Source organism: Podarcis erhardii (genome assembly GCF_964252035.2).
Source record: "Podarcis erhardii genome assembly, chromosome: 4".
Classification (NCBI taxonomy): domain Eukaryota; kingdom Metazoa; phylum Chordata; class Lepidosauria; order Squamata; family Lacertidae; genus Podarcis; species Podarcis erhardii.
This window is the reverse complement of record NC_138508.1, coordinates 16,137,102-16,150,068: the sequence shown is the minus strand read 5'-3', so window position 1 is coordinate 16,150,068 and position 12,967 is coordinate 16,137,102. Positions and strand designations below refer to the sequence as shown.

General features: G+C 44.1%; 1 protein-coding gene across 1 annotated transcript in view; it reads right to left on the bottom strand.

Annotated features, from left to right (window-relative positions):
* LOC309340981 (N-acetylated-alpha-linked acidic dipeptidase 2-like) overlaps positions 1-12,967 on the bottom strand; it is a 36,123-nt gene that overhangs the window by 10,350 nt on the left and 12,806 nt on the right. The window contains exons 5-12 of the mRNA XM_081860333.1: positions 12,671-12,796; positions 10,182-10,368; positions 9,937-10,030; positions 8,241-8,339; positions 6,999-7,084; positions 4,920-5,039; positions 3,243-3,325; positions 469-532 (exon numbers count right to left, since the gene is read on the bottom strand). Coding sequence (XP_081716459.1) covers positions 469-532; positions 3,243-3,325; positions 4,920-5,039; positions 6,999-7,084; positions 8,241-8,339; positions 9,937-10,030; positions 10,182-10,368; positions 12,671-12,796 — 859 coding nt within the window. The remainder of the gene's footprint in view (positions 1-468; positions 533-3,242; positions 3,326-4,919; positions 5,040-6,998; positions 7,085-8,240; positions 8,340-9,936; positions 10,031-10,181; positions 10,369-12,670; positions 12,797-12,967) is intronic.

The following is a 12,967-nucleotide window of genomic DNA, read 5'->3' as shown; positions in this document are numbered from 1 at the left end:
CTATTCGAGTGCCGTCTCTCAGTATTGGCTATTTAAGCACTGGTATCTCTCTGAATGGGGACGCAGGTGGCGCTGTGGGTTAAACTACAGAGCCTAGGACTTGCCGATCAGAAGGTCTGCTGTTTGAATCCCTGCGACGGGGTGAGCTCCCATTGCTTGGTCCCTGCTCCTGCCAACCTAGCAGTTCGAAAGCACGTCAAAATGCAAGTAGATAAATAGGTACCGCTCCGGCGGGAAGGTGAACGGTGTTTCCATGTGCTGCTCTGGTTCACCAGAAGTGGCTTAGTCATGCTGGCCACATGACCCGGAAGCTGTACGCTGGCTCCCTGGGCCAATAAAGCGAGATGAGCGCCGCAACCCCAGAGTCAGTCACAACTGGACCTAACAGTCAGGGGTCCCTTTACCTTTACCTTTATCTCTCTGAATGTAAAAGTGGCACAGAACTGAAGATGGTCAAACAATGCTCACCTTCTATAGAAGAGTCCGAGTTGATGTAAGCCACAGCCCGTGCTTGAAGAATTTTGGTATTCTCCTGCAGTTACAAAAAGATACAAGCACCGCCAGGCGGATGACTAAGTTAACTGGGTTGTTTTTCACAACAGCAACAGCAGCTGCATATAAAACGGACATCTAAGTGCAATCACATGTATGAACTGTGATAGCTATGTGCATTTCTCCAGTTGCCACAGGGATAGAATAATAGAACTTTAGAGTAAAAAAACCAGACGCATTTTTACTTGGTATTGGTAAGTGAGGATATTAACAGACAGGACAACAAACTGTTTTTATATGCAATAACAGCAGCAAGAGTATTGTTGGCCCAGAAATGGAAACAAGAAGAACTACCGACGAAAGAAGAATGGCAGATGAAATTAATGGACTATGCAGAATTAGATAAGATGACAGGAAGGATTCGAAACCTGCGGGACCAGAGATTCACAATGGACTGGAGCAAATATTTGAACTATTTGAAAAGCAACCGTAATAAACTGATTACGCTTGTAGGACTACAAGACGTTTTGTAAGGAGGATTTTGTGAAATATTGCAGAGAAGATTATGAAGAGAGTTATTAGTTAAGATAATTAAAAGTAATAGTGAAATTAAGAAATGTAAATTAAGTGAAAAAGATTGGAAAATTCTCAGATGTGATTGATAGAAGTAAAAAAAAAATGGTATAAGCTATGAAATTATGTTAAATGATTGATGAAAATGATATGTCATACACACACACACACACACACACACACACACACATATATATATATATATATACACTTTAGAGTTCGAAGACACCCCAAGGGTCATCTAGTCCAGCCCCCTGCAAAGCAGGAATCACAGCTAAAGCATCCCGGACAGATGGCCACCCAACCTCTGTTTAGAAACCTCCAAGGAAGGAGATATAGAAATTTTATTATTATTAGGGACCACTAGGGGCGCATCAGAAGATGGCTGACAATAACATCTCTCTGACCCACACGAGGTAAATTGGATGCTGTGATGGGAGTAAATAGCCTCCCTACCCCCCCCCCCAGGATTGTGGTGGGGGACTGCCCTTGCCTGCTGTGCCCTATACCACCCCCGAATTTGTGGGGATGGGGGCACTAGGCACAATGCCCTCCTGTGGGATTTTGGCGCTCCTGGACGCCGTCTCTGATCCGCGCCACTAGCTGCAAGAACTTCAAAAGAAACAATTTGGATGAAGCGAATGCACATATTTCAAGGAAGAAGGGGGAGTAAAGACTGCTAACAGAAGAGATCTCTGATAAAATAAGATGAGTCGGAGGAACAAGTATAAATCATGAGAACATACGCCAAGACTCAGTATGGCAAAGGGACTGATGGGGGAGGGGGGAAAACTTTCCTTTATTTCCCTTATGTGATTAAACAAGAATCCCCCCCCCCCTCACAAGTCAGAAATGTTGTTTTAAGGACTTAAGCTGTGGATTTAAGGCTGTGTGGAGATAAACTTTCGAACCAAAGCATGTTTTAAGAAGAGCGTGGAATGTATAAGGGCTTTGGAATGACGCAGTTAAAAATTCCGTCGCCATATTGGGAAGTTCTGTCGGAGGACTTAAGTCTGAGAGGAGAAATAGAGAAATAGAGCTGTTTTTATATTGTGGGTGAAACTCCTCAGTGGGACTTAAGAACGAGAGTTCTGTAATTAATGATGGAAAGAGCGCTGTTATCTATGAAGGCGATGATATATGGAAACAATCTCGATTTGAGGATTGGAAGAACGGAAAAATTCACACAGGATTATTATTGGTGTTTATCGGCTTAAAGAGACTATCAGAAGAGATCATAAAGAAAAAAGAGAAAATATATGAACAAGATGTGATGTGGAAACAGCAAGATAAGACTGGATAGAGTTATGAACTTTGTTTGGACTGATTTGGACATTAACGCAGTGGCAAGAAGATGATCAGAATCCCCATTTGGATCTTGAAATATGGGTTCCCTCAACAAAATTTAAAATTCGGCTTTGTAATTCGGAATTTATGTGATGTGATTTGATTTGATTTGATTGGCTGGTTAATAAAAATTAATTTTTTTTTTAAAAAAGAAATTTTATTATTTTTATTTATTTATTTATTTATTTATACCCCGCCCATCTGGCTGAGCTTCCCCAGCCACTCTGGGCGGCTCCCAATCAAGTATTAAAAACAATACAGCATTAAATATTAAAAACTTCCCTAAACAGAGCTGCCTCCAGATGTCTTTTAAAGATAAGATAGCTGCTTATTCCTTGACATCTGAAGGGAGGGTGTTCCACAGGGCAGGCGCCACTACCGAGAAGGCCCTCTGCCTGGTTCCCTGTAACCTCACTTCTCGCAATGAGGGAACTGCCAGAATGCCCTCAGGGCTGGATCTCAGTTTCCGGGCTGAACGATTGGGGAGGAGATGCTCCTTTAATTAATGATAATAATAATCACCACATAGAGCAGGATTGGGGGCAGAGTGAAATGAAGTCAATAGAAGGGGGGCTCCCCCATGGGGTCATCCCATCACTACTAATGCAGACCCCCAAATCTGCTAATAATCCACGTTGTAAAAGATGTTTGTGCTGTTTGTGGGAAAACTCAGGGCCCCTCCAGACCAGTGTATTCTTGCTGTCTGGAGAGGCACATTGCAATCAATGACTAGGTTAGATCCTTAACTTCCATGGGTCTGTTCTGAGGTGAAAAAATAGAGAGTTCCTGCAAGTCTCAGCAAAATATTCTGGAACCAGTTAACCACTTACCTCTGCCCATTCGGTGGAACCCAGCAGCCCAAATTCTTCTGCATCCCAGCTGGCAAAGATTATTGTTCTCCTAGGCTTCCAAGCTGTTGGCATTGAAAAGGTCATCATCTCTCTGGATGGTTCAACTTATAACAAGGCTGAGGAATTTGTGGGCTTCCAGCTGGATTGGACTACAACTCCCATCAGCCTCAGCTAGCATGGCCAATGGCCAGGTAGGATAGGAGTTGTAGTCTAGCAACAGCTGGAGGACCAAAGATTTTCCATGCCTGCTTTTTAAACAGAGCCCAAGGGCAGTTAAAAACCATGCTCCAGTAACCTCTATAAAATAAGGATCTGTTTCTGATTGCCTTAGTTTGGGATCAGGATTTTGTTTTATTGGTTGCTTTTCATTCCATCTGCCGACAATTATATTCCTTAGGCAAAGGACCAAGCAAGCCTTACAACCTCTTTATAAAAAACAAGCATTTAAAATTTCAACTCGCACTCTGATCAACAAGAGCAATCAAAATTGAAAAGGCAATGCCATTAAAAAAATGGAATCAGGTTTTAGAAATGCTTTTGAAACATGATGATGATGATGATGATGATGATGATGATGATGAGACTAATACAGTGGTACCTCAGGTTAAGTACTTAATTCATTCTGGAGGTCCGTTCTTAACCTGAAACTGTTCTTAATCTGAAGCACCACTTTAGCTAATGGGGCCCCCTGCTGCCGCTGCACAGCCGGAGCACGATTTTTGTTCTCATCCCGAAGCAAAGTTCTTAACCCGAGGTACTATTTCTGCGTTAGCAGAATCTGTAACCTGAAGTGTATGTAACCTGAAGCATATGTAACCCGAGGTACCACTGTAAGCATCTTTCAGGAAACTGTTCCACCAAAGAAATTCTCACACCCCATGGAAGTGCACATGAAACCTAAGTGTTGGGACCCAAATCATCTCCAGATCTTAGGACTTAGGAAGAAATACTTTGTGAGCTCAGAATGGACTTTAGGGTCTAAACCAGCTTCCCCAACCTGGTGACATACACTAGTGGCCAATATTGTGAAAATGTTTTGGGGAAAGTGTATTTCTGAGGTTTGATGGCTCATAACACCTAATTGGCTCTCTAAACACTCGTGCTCATTGGCTACATTCAAATGAAGAAAACTTACTGGATATCAACCTAAGCAAGCTGTGCTTCCTTTTTCTGGTTATTTGGCTATAACTTTTAATAGAATACAGATAACTGAACAAACTTCATTGCATTACATTCCTCATTAAATTATCTTTCCATTGATAAAGAATTTTATGGTATTACTCCCAAAATAAAATGGTGTTATGAGCCATCAAACCTCAGAAATGCACTTTTTCCAAAAGGTTTCCACAATTTTGGCTACTAGTGTATATTGTTGGACTACAACTCCCATAATTCATGTCCCCTGGCCATTCTGGGAGGGACTGATGGTAGCTGAAGTCCAACAACTTCCAGAGGGGAAAGCTGCCTTAGGCTCATATAAGTCTGCAATCCTGTACCCATTAAACTTTATGAAAGTTGCGCTAGACTTGCCAAGACTTATTTCTAGGAACAGGATATTGCTGTAAAGTGAATCACTATTGCGATGAATTGGGTCTAGAAACAGATAGCCTGGTCAGCATGCTTCATGTTTTGTTTTCTGATTGTGCAGTTCATTACCTTTCTTCACCAACTTGCCAAAACTCCGAGCCACTTCTTGAAGGACGGCTGCCCCAGTGGTTGGGTCGATGCCGCCAAAGACCCAAGAATCTCTGTGGCCTCCCAAAATTATATATCTATCTAGGGAGGGGGAACAAAAACAAAACAAAAATATAAGAGAGAAACGTTACAAAGAACTGGATCTAACTCAAAATATACCGTATTTTTTGCTCTATAAGACTCACTTTTCCCCTCCTAAAAAGTACAGTGGTGCCCCACAAGACGAACGCCTCACAAGACGGAAAACCCGCTAGACGAAAGGGTTTTCCGTTTTGGAGGCGCTTCACAAAATGAATTTCCCTATGGGCTTGCTTCGCAAGACGAAAATGTCTTGCGAGTTCCTGCGGGTTCCCCCCCTTTCCCCCCCCTTTTCCTAAGCCGTTAAGCCGCTTATCAGCTGATCCGCTGATAAGCCGCTTAACAGCTGATCGCTAAAAGCCGCTAAACCGCTAATAGCGCTAATCCGCTAAGCTGTCAATGGGCTTGCTTCGCAAGACGAAAAAACCGCTATACGAAGAGCCTCACGGAACGGATTAATTTCGTCTTGAGAGGCACAACTGTAAGGGGAAATGTGTGTGCGTCTTATGGAGCAAATGCAGGCTGCGCAGCTATCACAGAAGCCAGAACAGTAAGAGGGATTGCTGCTTTCACTGCGCAGCGATCCCTCTTGCTCTTCTGGCTTCTGAGATTCAAAATATTTTTTTTCTTGTTTTCCTCCTCCAAAAACTAGATGCGTCTTGTGGTCTGGTGCGTCTTATAGAGCGAAAAATATGGTACTTGGCAGATGTTTCTTTCCTTATTCAGATTAGACTCCCCCCACCAAAAGGGGCTAGTGGGGTGGGAGAACAATAGAATTTTTTAGAGGAAGAATAAGAGCAAACCCAATTCATTCCATTCAGCGATGCTGCAAAAAGTGCTTTTTCAGAGTCTCAAATTCCGGTTACCTCTGAAGCTTCTGCAAAAGAAATGACAGCAAAGCACTAACAGGCTCAAAACCAGGGTTGAGCCAAAGTGATCTACGAAGGATTGGCTTTGCTAGCTGTGTTTGCAGCTCCCCACAGTGGCAACGGCAGGGGTAAGGCTCAGGGGGCAGAATCCTGGAGCCCCACTCAGCAGAATGAACTTCCAAAAAGCAGAAGGATCTGGGATCTGGCAGAAGCTCCTGCTGCAGTCCAGGAAGGAGCGATATTTATTTACTCATCTCCCCCCTTTCTAACAGCAGCCCCTTCTACCATCTCTTCTGCTGCTCTGCAGGGTCCCTACAAACTCTTCCAAGCAGGGTTACCAAGGGGCTGTATAAATCAGCAGGTCAGAAGGAACCCCAATATCTGCAAATAGCTTTATGGGGCCTGAGCTTGCTCTACCATGTAAAAAACAACAACAACTCCATCTCAAGGAGGGACAAGATGGCAAAATGGGCCCCTGGGTGGACCTTTCACTCTATTGTTGTTGTTTAGTCATGTCCAACTCTTCGTGACCCCATGGACCAGAGCACACCAGGCACTCCTGTCTTCCACTGCCTCCCGCAGTTTGGTCAAACTCATGCTGGTTTTTTCGAGAACACTGTCCAACCATCTCGTCCTCTATCGTCCCCTTCTCCTTGTGCCCTCCATCTTTCCCAACATCAGGGTCTTTTCCAGGGAGTCTTCTCTTCTCATGAGGTGGCCAAAGTATTGGAGCCTCAGCTTCAAGGTCTGTCCTTCCAGTGAGCACTCAGGGCTGATTTCCCGCAGAATGGAGAGGTTTGATCTTCTTGCAGTCCATGGGACTCTCAAGAGTCTCCTCCAGCACCATAATTCAAAAGCATCCATTCTTCGGTGATCAGCCTTCTTTATGGTCCAGCTCTCACTTCCATACATCACTACTGGGAAAACCATGGCTTTAACTATATGGACCTTTGTTGGCAAGATAATGACTCTACTTTTTAAGATGCTGTCTAGGTTTGCCCTCGCCTTTCTCCCAAGGAGCAGGCATCTTTTTATTTCCTTTCACTCTAGGAACACTCTAAAACCAACAGCTGTTAGGCCAGAAAAAGCTCACCAGGTTCCACTGCTCCTTTGATGGTCCCGATAACATTGTATATTCTTGTGATCTTATTGATTGTGTGAACATGCATTCTGACTTTCCTGTAGAATAAAAGCACATTATTCTTTGAGAGCATAGTAGTGTCAGCCAAACTAGGACTTGCCAGAACAACAGTGAGGGGATGAATTAGCATTGGGGGTCTGCTCCTGGTGCCAAAGAGCAAAGCTAATCTCTTGATTGTACAGTCGTACCTTGGTTCTCGAACAGGATGTGTTCCGGGAGTCCGTTCAACTCCTGGAACCATTCAAAAACCAAAGCTTGGCTTCCGATTGGCTGCAGGAATGTCCTGCAGCCAATCAGAAGCCGCGGAAGCTGCGCTGGACATTCGGCTTGCGAAAATCGTTCGGAAACCGGAACAAGCACTTCTGGGTGTCGATAGTTCAGGAGCTGATTTGTTCGGGAGCCAAGGCGTTTGGCTTCCAAGGTATGACTGTACAAGAAAACAAGGCTTTGGTACTGCGAGAAGCTGCCCTAAGCTGTTCCTTGGATCAAGCCTTCAGGTACTCCTGCTCTGGCTCATGCAACCTCTTTCTGGGAGCAAAGGGTGAATTCATGAACTGGATCAGCACAAGAGATTTTGCCGACTGAGGCAAAAGGCAACATGGAACCTGCTGTCACTAATCAAAGTTGACTCAACTGGCAGTAGAAACCTTGACACTGGTGACAGAACGGCATCTTCCACTGCCGGGTAGCTGAGGGAGGTGCAAAACAGGTCATGTGTCCCACAACACCTCACCACCACTCCCAGCACTCTAGCATCCACTACCTGAGATAGTCACATCCTTCTGCCTAATGATAGGGCTGGCCCTGATTGGGGGAAAGGGCCATAGCTCAGTAGCAGAGCTTAGAGGGACCCAATGGTTTGCCTCCGTATAAGTCCACTTCCTATGTTCTTCTATTTCTCCTTAGTCTCAAGTTTTCCCCTTGTCGAACTCTGCAGGGAGAACAAGGACAAAAACAGAATGTGTTGCCTCTGCCCGTCCTTGGCTTTGGCGCCACCTACTGTTGGCCTCCATACCTTCTGCCTTCCCATTCCCAATGGGAACCAGCCACCACTGGGATATGCCATTTGTGTAGGCAATATGCTACATGAAAGACACGGAAGACCTTCCAGGAAATGGCAGCAACTCTCATATTTCATAGGCTGCTTCATAGGGTTTGGAATGGCAGCTGGATGGTAGAAGTGTTCAAACTGACCTTCTGGAGTAGGTGCCAGAAAATCCGGGCCCAATGTTATAGGACACATTGAGATTTCCCTTCCAACTCTCATCTGGAGGTGGAGGACCTCCCATGGACCTGCAGCAGCAAAACCAAGACAGACAAGGTCATTGAATTAGCAGCCATCATCTCCTTAATTCCCAAATGTCAAGTATGAAGGGGGCCCAACATTTACTGGCTTTAGGGCTGTCATCAAATTAATATGTGATATGCTTTCTGTTTTAGGGTCAGGCCTTCTGGATATGCATGCAGAATTGTGAATTGCTGTATTGCAGGTAGCGGTCCTACTATGTCAAAATGATTGTGTTTCACTGTCCCTTTCAGAGGAAACATCCAGTTTAACTTATTTTCTTTACTTATAAAGTTTTCAATCCAATCCTTCCTCCACGGAGCTCAGGAGAGCGATAAAGCATACCCACCTCACAATGTTGTCCTCACAGATACATTGAAATTTAGTTAGGCTAAATCATGGATCACTGCCTTGTCGTGGCGAAGGGGCTTGAATAACTCAGAGAAGCTATGAGCTATGCCATGCAGGGCCACCCAAGATGGACAGGTCATAGTGGAGAGTTTTGACCAAACGTGATCCACCTGGAGCAGGAACCGGCAAGTCACTCCAGTATACCTGCCAAGAAAACTCTATGGACAAAGGCAACAGGCATATAAAAGTTATGACGCTGGAAGATGAGACCCTCAGGTCAGAAGGCGTCCAACATGCTACTGAGGAAGAGCAGAGGACAAGTACAAGTAGATTCAGAGCTGATGAAGCGGCTGGGCCAAAGCCGAAAGGACGCTCAGTTGCGGATATGCCTGGAAGCGAAAGGAAAGTCCAATGCTGTAAAGAAAAATATTGCATAGGAACCTGGAATGTAAGAACTATGAACCTTGGTAAGTTGGATGTGGTCAAAAATGAGATGGCAAGAATAAATATTGACATCCTGGGCATCAGTGAACTAAAATGGATGGGAATGGGCGAATTCAGTTCGGATGACCATCATATCTACTACTGTGGACAAGAATCCCATAAAAGAAATGGTGTGGCCCTCATAGTCAACAAGAGTGGCAAAAGCGGTACTGGGATGCAATCTCAAAAATGATAGAATGATCTCGATACGAATCCAAGGCAGACCTTTTAACATCACAGTAATCCAAGTTTATGCACCAACCACTGGTGCTGAAGAAATTGAAATTGAGCAATTCTATGAAGACTTACAACACCTTATAGAAAGGACACCAAAGAAGGATGTTCTTCTCATTATACGGGATTGGAATGCTAAAGTAGGGAGTCAAGAGATAAAAGGAACAACTGGCAAGTTTGGCCTTGGTGCCAATCACCCATTCCCACCACCCTTCTGAGTAATAGCCCTCCCCACCTTCTCACTATATAGAAGGGTCTGGTGACTTCTGTTTCAGTGTATCTGAAGAAGTGTGCATGCACACGAAAGCTCATACCTAGAACTAACTTAGTTGGTCTTTAAGGTGCTACTGGAAGGAATTTTTTGTTTTGACTATGGCAGACCAACACGGCTACCTATCTGTAACTAGTGTCATGCCAGTTCTTTTTCCATATCAATAAAAACAGGGGGTAAAACAACAACATTTTAATATTGCTAGAATAACAATATGATCTCAGCCTGCTTTCTGCAAACACCAACGATGACTAAAATCTACATACCGTAATAAAATTTCAGCATCATGGTAGCCAATGGGATGAACTGGGATTCTGGGAATCCCTACTCCATCGTCAACTCCATATCTGAAGGTATATTCTGAGGAACCAAGAGGATAACCACTGTGTAAGCTTTGTGCAAGCAAATCTGGTTGAATGCTGAACAGACAGGAAACCTTGAAACTCACCCCGTGAAGCAAAGAGTTAAACTTACTTCCCAAGTGTAAGACTGTGCTGGGTACATCACTAACCTTTGGCTGGATACCCCGGGGTAAGGGGATCTCCTGCACCGTTGAGGTTTAAAACATTCCCGCGCTGCACTCCTCCTCCGGGGAGATTCCACCCATGCGGATAGGGCTGAATTCCAGGTGCGCAGTAATCCGCAGAGTCTGAGTAAAGGATAATCCCTTTAGCTCCAGCTAACATGGCATTTTTAACCTACAGAGCAGCCAAACATTAAGAAGCAGTTTTCAAAAGGTGCGTCGCCATAGCCCAAGAAATCAGTGGCATTTGTTCCTTGTCTTGTTGCCACTGGAATAAGGCTGGCCTTTGGCTTGGAATCAACTTGATCCCCTTCCCCTCTATTCTTTTTCCTTTCTCTTTCTGTGATGGAACTCCTATTTGGGGACTTCCTTGGCTTTTTTTCTGGCCCACATAAGACCAGTCTGGATAGTTGGCCTTGGTGAAGATTGACGTTTTCATCCCCCAAAAGTTTTTGATTTGAGTTTCTACGTGGGTGGCACTGTGGGTTAAACCACAGAGCCTAGGACTTGCTGATCAGAAGGTTGGCGGTTCGAATCCCCACGACGGCGTGAGCTCCCATTGCTCGGTCCCAGCTCCTGCCAACCTAGCAGTTCGAAAGCACATCAAGTGCAAGTAGATAAATAGGTACCCCTCCAGCGGGAAGATAAACAGTGTTTCCGTGCGCTGCTCTGGTTCACCAGAAGCGGCTTAGTCATGCTGACCACATGACCCAGAAGCTGTATGCCGGCTCCCTGGGCCAATAAAGCGAGATGAGCGCCGCAGCCCCAGAGTCATCCGTGACTGGACCTAATGGTCAGGGGTCCCTTTACCTTTACTGAAATGAGGCTGCATTTTAATGTATTTTAATCTTGTTTTTAAGTTGTATTTTATCAATTGTTTTATACCTGGTGTTAGCTTCCCTGAGCCAGGTCTTGGCTGGGGAGGGCGGGGTATAAATAAAATATTATTATTATTATTATTATTATTATTATTATTATTATTATTATTATTATTATTCTGTGACTTGAGAACCTGTGGCCTTTTTAGATGTGCTTGAACCCCCAGCTACCATTGGGGCGGACTTTGGTAATATGGTGCCTGGAGCAAGGACAAAATTTGGTGCCCCCTGCTGCAGCAGGACCTACAGGAGGAGAAGTTCAAAGTGGTCTACTCTGAGGTGGCGTTGGAGCAGCAGGGAGGAGGAGGAAGAGGAGGCAGAGAAGAGCTGCCCACCCTGCTGAAATTGGGGGAGCCCCTCTGCCTGCACCCTGCGGTTCCTCTCCAGTGGGGGCCATGTTTTTGCCTCCCCTGACACCCCCTCGCATCTGGGGAACAGAAGGATCTGCCCTGATAGGGATCTGGGGTTAGCTAGGCAACACAACTCAGTTTCATTCCAAGTCAAATTCCTAAAAGGGACAGTGAGAGTGTTGCTGTTGTGGTAATATTAATAGGTGGAAATAGTCTATCCTGAGACTAGGGACTCAGCTACATTAGCCAAGAAACAACGTTTGGGATGCGTTATAAACATGAAACACCAGGTGGAACCAGAGAGCAAAAAAATAATAATAATTAAGCGATTTCCATAGTGTTTTTTTCTTTTGTTATAACAATTTAATTTCTGACTTATTTATAACGTTTTTCCCCCTGTGTGCAGATCCACCCTATGTTTAAATAAGCTGAATAAGCTTTTGAAGTTCTCTGTAAAGAGCATTTGCTTGAAGCTTAGGATTGTGCCTCACATGAATAAACCATAAAGCTTGAAACCCACATTGAGTGTAAATAAATAAATATATAAAATAAATAAATATATAAAATCTACGAAAGCAAATAAATATATATATATACTTTTGTTTCAGAAGTGCCTCCTCTTATTGTGACCCTCTGGGTGGGAGATAAGTCGACATTAGGCATTCTTCACATGAACAAATTACTGCTCTTTCATAAAGGAACCTTACAACAACAGTTAAACCTTAAAACAAACAGCTAAAACAGATATCTCCATTAGAGCTAAGAGGAAGAGCTGACTCTTTTAAACACCTGGAACACTGGCTACCCATCTGCCACCTTTAATGGGAGAGTCAGTCATACAACTAGATGATGAAATGGAACACACCACTGCAGACTATAGGGGAACATAACATATTCAAACACTCCCTTGCATTAACAACGAAACAAAGCTTTTCATGTAAAAACAAACCCCAGTAATATTAAGGATAATGCTTCTGGCATAATTTGCTTTACACTATACAGGTTTCTACTTGTGGGGAGGTGTTTTTATAGCAGAGAGAACTCAAAAATGGGATCTCTACCTTCAAGCTGAAGTGGTATGATCCACCCTGACCCCCCCTCACCCGGGGAGTTTACTCCCTCATTCCCACCTGATGTATTTCCACACAGAAACCTGAAAAGCAGCCTCTGAAAAGATTTATTATTAGGGAAGGGAATGGGGGGAAGAAGGAAAGAAAATGCAGCAGCAGCAGATATCTCATCAACTTACTTTGTTTCCACGGAATATTTTCCCATATCGAGCAATGACAATCTTTCCTGTACAGTTGATTCCCATCTCACGCTCTAGTTTGAAAAAGTCTTCAGTGCGGCCGTAATTCACATACACCAGATCTGCCTTTTTGTCGGGTGGGGGAAAAATATTACATTTGATGTCACTGTCCATGGTTACATTGAGAATCTCTTATAGAGTGGAACATCGGTTCTTGAACGTCTCTGTTGACAAACGTTTCGGAAACTGAATGCCCAAAACCTGGAAGTAAATGCTTCCGTTTTTGAATGTGCCTCA